The 5,600-nt window shown below is 43.9% G+C and overlaps 1 protein-coding gene across 1 annotated transcript; it reads left to right on the forward strand.

Moving 5' to 3' along the window:
• The first annotated feature begins 325 nt into the window (after nucleotides 1-325).
• On the forward strand, nucleotides 326-5,018 carry surf4 (surfeit 4). Its single transcript, XM_058065070.2, has 6 exons — nucleotides 326-741; nucleotides 1,907-2,093; nucleotides 2,516-2,592; nucleotides 2,668-2,711; nucleotides 2,798-2,984; nucleotides 3,836-5,018. Exons 1-6 carry the CDS (start codon nucleotides 694-696, stop codon nucleotides 4,100-4,102), a joined length of 810 nt encoding a protein of 269 aa, XP_057921053.1. The 5' UTR covers nucleotides 326-693; the 3' UTR covers nucleotides 4,103-5,018.
• The last annotated feature ends 582 nt before the right edge of the window (nucleotides 5,019-5,600 follow it).

Consider the following 5,600-nt stretch of genomic DNA (forward strand, 5'->3'; position numbering starts at 1 on the left):
GTGAGTGGACAAAAAATGTGCTCAAATGGAAGCTATAAATGGAAAAAAAAGATATGTAGGGTGATCTATTTATTAGTGTTCCTGTGAAACTCTAAATATGTCGATGCAAAATTTAAAAAAAATGACAAACCCGGAGTAGTTATAAAATTAATTCACCAGTCAAATCTCTGAAGGGGGGCGTGACTGTAAAAAGTGTGGGAACCTCTGCCCCCTATTGGCTGTGAGCAGCATAGTAGCAATCTGATTGGATGCTCTGTAAGTGCTATGATCTTCTGAGCAATGTATTGCTGTCAATCTTGCTAATTGGTACGCCATAGTGGGACTGTGCTGTAAGAAACTGTTAAAATGGGTGCAATAACACGCCTGTATACGCGAGAAAACGTGTTAATGAAATGAAATCCGTGAGGAGGATCAGTCTACGTGGCATACAGCGGTTGCAGAACATTGCCGAGGGGGGGACTGGCTGGCTGGCTGTCTCGGCTTCCTGGCTCGTCAAATCAGGGTGCATTGTGGGGCGGAGGCGGCCTTTCTCTATGCGTCCATACACAGCAAAGAAGCACAAGTCGGCACGTCTTTCAAGCAAATAACGTTAGCAGGAGGGGAGGAAGTCTCAGCGAAAACAACAAAAAACCGCTCACTTGCGTTGAGCTTTGCTGTGGTTATCGTTGTTAATTCTCCGTTTATTCCACAAACATGGGGCAGGAGGATCTCATGAACAAGGCCGAAGACGTGGCAGACCAGGCAAGTTGAATATGAGCTCCGACTTCCCTTACGGTTAGCATGCTAGCCGCTAGCAAGCCTTGCTTTTCCTTCTGTCTACAAAAAAAATGGAAGAGACACGTGTGTGTGTACTTTATGGCAGCTTGGCTCGTCTAGCGGTGTTTGATTTACATGTCATATAGAATGACAGACCCTATATCCGACGCCGTGTTGCATTCACGTCTGCCACGGAGCCAGGCTGTAGACCGTATCAATCAGTATTGATCCAAGTTATAGCCCGTATCAACAGGTACAAATGCTAGCTTCTGCTGTGTGTGCTAGTTAGCGTTAGCTTGTCGCCTTGCAATAACAATGCTACTTTTCCAGTTAGCAGCCTAAATACTCTATTACAGTAGTTTATTATTGCACAAACTAGTTACTTCCTCGTTCTCGGTGCTTTTCCGAGCAGATGCAAATCTACAACCGACGGATCACAGGAATAACAAGTCGTGCTATATTTCTAAAGCTAAATGACATATGTTAGTCATCTTGTATTATCGTATAATGACCATTTTACATGAAATTCTACGGGAATTTCCCAATGTGTCGAGCTATCTGGGGCTACTTCAAGGCTGTGTGAAGCTACATAGGGCCTTTTTGGATTGGCTCCCATTTTGTCCATTCATGCCTCACGCAGCAGGCATACAGGGGAGTTGGTGGAAGCTGATTGGCTGGCAGATTCTGGCAGTGCTGATGTGGACACTGTAGTGGGCGGGACAAGGGGTTGGGCTACTATTATAAAGCTCAAAACAATCACAGCACTGTTAATTAATGTGAATTACACCTTTTGCAGGACGGTATAGTACTTTTTTTCGGAATGTTGGGGCCCCAGTGTACTGTGACCGTAATGATAAGGGTGATAAGGGTGTAAGGAAACAAATGCATAAAGGAATAATTGTAGCTAACTTGTGTCGTTACTGTTGTACAACTCTAATTGGACCAAAACAGCAATAACCGGTTTCCCTGGCATGCAGCTTAACGTTAAAATTCTTTTTGTTTTGATAATCAACATAAATGGCAGAGTGATCACTCAAGCTTGCCCAACCCAAGCCAGCAATTCCCCTATAAATATTTTCCATTTTTAATTACTGCACTTGCACAATGAAAGTAAATTAAAAATTGTTATTTTTTTCCTCCTGTTGCACAGTTCCTGCGGGTCACCAAACAGTACCTGCCTCACCTGGCACGTCTGTGTCTCATTAGCACCTTTCTGGAGGACGGCATCCGCATGTGGTTCCAATGGTACGAGCAGCGGGACTACATTGAGGCGACGTGGAGCTGCGGCTACTTCCTGGCCACATGCTTTGTGCTCATCAATTTATTAGGACAGCTTGGTGAGTTACCTGGTGACCGTGGATCGCTAACGGAGGTGTTTTTCTTGTTCCACTGCTGAGAGGAGCAAGCAAATATGAATGGCGGGGGTGCTTTATTTGAACATACTTAAAAGTGCAAATTTTCTGCTGTAAAAGCGTTTGGAAATGGCAGCATTTTTTTGTTTAAAGTCCACCGTAAGCATCAGCTTTACAGATGCCACGTCAGCTCTGCATTCTGTGTGTGTTATTAGTAAAGTTAATTACAGGTTTTTTTTCCCCTGTGGGGAATAAAGTATTCCAGTGTTGAATGCAATGTGTTTGAGGGAGGTGCTATCACATCCTTCTTTGGCATGGCTTTACAGCATGAATGCTTTTCTTTGTAGCCAGACTGGTGGGAAAGTATCTTTTAAAAAAAGTCTTTGCATTGCTGTGTGTCCTAACAGGTGCTTGTATCCTCATCCTCAGTAGAAATTTTGTACAACATGCCTGCTTTGGACTATTTGGCATCATTGCACTGCAGGTGAGCATCATGGCAAGTATACTGGGAATGTGCATTCATGTAGCTGTGAGTAACTTTTTTTGTATCTCCCTCCAGACTCTCGCCTACAGTATTTTATGGGACATAAAGTTTTTGATGAGGTTGGTATCACACCGCTCTGAGTTTATCGGATGATTATACTTCACAAGTGAGTTGAAGGTCGTCTCCTCATACCTCCTCCAATCAGAAACCTTGCCCTAGGAGGCGGTCTCCTCCTGCTGCTGGCCGAGTCTCGTTCGGAAGGAAAGAGCATGTTCGCCGGAGTGCCGTCCATGGGGGAGAGCTCGCCGAAGCAGTACATGCAGCTGGGGGGCCGGTTATTGCTGGTGCTCATGTTCATGTCTCTGGTCCATTTTGACACCAGCCTCATCTCTGTGAGTACTCACATGTTTATTATACAGTAAATGTGGCATTAACACTGCAGTGGAACCGCTAGAGGTCCTGCAAAATCCTTCCAGGACGGTAGTTTGTACTTGTCCTGTAGAAAATACATAAGACTTGATCCATTCCGGGGTAACTGTTGCCAAGGTTAAAGCATTTATTAACTGTACGGGCAATTATGTATGGATGATATCGGCCCACTGTATAACCCCGTTTAAGATGATGTGTGATGAATGTGCAAATCAAATCAACTTTATTTGTATAGCACTTTTCCTGCAAAGACATGCAACACAAAGTGCTTTACAGAATTAAAAACAATTACCACACTTAAAAGGACAAACAAAGAAACAAAAGAAAGTCCCTCCCTACCACCCTCCATACGAGACACACACATACACAATCACACACAGTAGGTAGACATGGCATGGCACTGAGGATCAAGGAAACGCCACCTTTGGGGCCGTCCACACTGGGAGGAGCCGTAGGCCGTGCCATCGGGGGACCAGCACCCGGGTCCCCCGACTCCCGACAGACGGGTGGACCCCCACATTAAAAGGAGGAACCCCCAGCCGGCCGGGTCAAAGGGACCCAAGGATGGCACCCCCTCAGCAGACCCGACACAGCCCCCAGTGTGGAGGACCCCCCTGAGGAAATACTGGAGTTAAAAGCCAAAGACTAAAAGCATAAAATAGGACTAAAAAAGATTAAAAAAAACATAAGAAAAGTTTAAAACTATTAGTTAAAAGCCTGATTAAAAAGGTGTCAGATGACATCAGATGACTGCGTGTGTCTGGAAGTGGACTCGCAGATATGCAGAGGTCGATCATTTGACTCTCTTCCCCAGATCCTGCAGAACCTGGTGGGCACCGCCCTCATCGTCCTTGTGGCCATCGGCTTCAAGACCAAGCTTGCAGCACTGACGCTGGTGGTATGTCTCCTGGTCATGAACATCTACTTCAACGCCTTCTGGAACATCCCCGCCTACAAGCCCATGCACGACTTCCTCAAGTACGACTTCTTCCAGACCACCTCGGTCATCGGCGGCCTGCTGCTGGTGGTGGCCCTCGGCCCCGGTGGCGTGTCCATGGACGAGAAAAAGAAAGAGTGGTAGGAGAGAAAATAAATGAATAAATAAAACATGGATCGCACAGCACCACTAACATACCCCCATATCGACTGGGACTCAAAAGACCGCCCTGCCCCCGCCCCCCGCCCTCTGCTCTTTCTGTTGGTTCACCTGGATACACAGGGTTACTTTTTTTTTTTGGCCAAAACTTTAGATATTGATCGACCTCACAACTGTTGTTTTGGTTATTTTTTTTCCACGCGTCGGTTGATATGTTAGAATAAGTCAAACATAAATCTTATCAGTCCTATGTGAGCGAAATATATCATATTTTATTGTTCTTATCGTCGATGAACCTTCTTATGTTGCAACAAAGAGGAGAAAATGCAGTAGTTGTGGTTGAGTGTGGATGCGGATCATGTGGCCTATCCTGAGGTGTAGTCAGCGTATCAGTAATGACACTGGGAGGGGCACTTATGAGACAACAACTACCCCCCCCCTCCTACATCTCCTCCTTGTGCTAAAGCCCACCTTCAGTTCAGCTGTGCACCCTTGGACTAAACAGGCAACCCATGTTAGGTGTGGAGGGGGCGGGGGCGTGTACTTTGTATGCTAAGTGGTGGATTGTCATGCTCCATTTAGAAAAGCCCAACAAAGTTACAGCCAGGACGCATCATCGGGTACCTTGAATGCCTAATTCGTGAACGAATGGGTTAAAGTGGCTGGAGGGGTGGGGGGGGCTCGTTCTGTGTTTTTGTGAAACGCCATATTCTGCTATCTAGGAACGCAAAGAGGACTAAGCAGTGTCATGCCAACTTCTTTTTTTTTGTCTCTGCTTAGTGCTTTTTGCCTTGGAAAATAAAATATTCAGTGTATTGATTTTCAGAAGTTTATATTGTATTTTTGATCTTTTTGTTTTCGATTTGGAGGTTCATGGCAGAAAATAAAAAAAATAAATAAATGAATGAGAAGCGTCACTGTCTCTTCAAATGCTTTGAGATGGGGGGGGGTTAAATGTAATAGACCACAACAACATGGTGTAAGGCCATAGCTGTTGGAAATTAATAAAACATTGTTTTCATATTTTTAAAGTAGTTGCTCTTTAACAAATACATGTTAATGCTAAAATCAAATTAGTCTTCCCATGCTGTTCCAAAATGACTATTTCTCCACCCCAAAATTATAAAACCCTTATGTTTTTTTAGTTATTTCAAATCTAATTTGCACAATCGATCATGAATATGCATGTAGTCTTTGACACTGAGAGACAAAAGTGAGCAATATTGTATAGTTATAGTGTGATATTGTTTATTTAGCTACATTTTTCATGTGTATTAATAGGTCCTGTGGTGCTTTGTGAATGGCCAACATTAACAGACAGTGATTTATTTTTTTTACAGCAGAATATTTGGTTAGATAAAGTCATGTTACGAATTTAGGCAATACGGACTTTTGGGGGTTATTTTTTAAATCCTTAAACTTTATTGAAATCCACACAAAAACAAAAATACAAGAGTTGACGTCACATGCAAAGCACCAATAA

Source organism: Doryrhamphus excisus, linkage group LG10 (assembly GCF_037039965.1).
Source record: "Doryrhamphus excisus strain RoL-2023G ecotype Guam linkage group LG10, RoL_Dexc_Guam_v1.1, whole genome shotgun sequence".
In the NCBI taxonomy this organism is placed as follows: Eukaryota; Metazoa; Chordata; class Actinopteri; order Syngnathiformes; family Syngnathidae; genus Doryrhamphus; species Doryrhamphus excisus.

What these genes read in the sequence shown, in the direction of transcription:
- surf4 (XM_058065070.2), top strand. Translation starts at nt 694, where the DNA reads ATGGGGCAGGAGGATCTCATGAACAAGGCCGAAGACGTGGCAGACCAG. An exon ending in CCGAAGACGTGGCAGACCAG is followed by an intron (nt 742 to 1,906) that starts GCAAGTTGAATA and finishes CCTGTTGCACAG; the next exon opens with TTCCTGCGGGTCACCAAACA. An exon ending in TTGACACCAGCCTCATCTCT is followed by an intron (nt 2,985 to 3,835) that starts GTGAGTACTCAC and finishes TCTCTTCCCCAG; the next exon opens with ATCCTGCAGAACCTGGTGGG.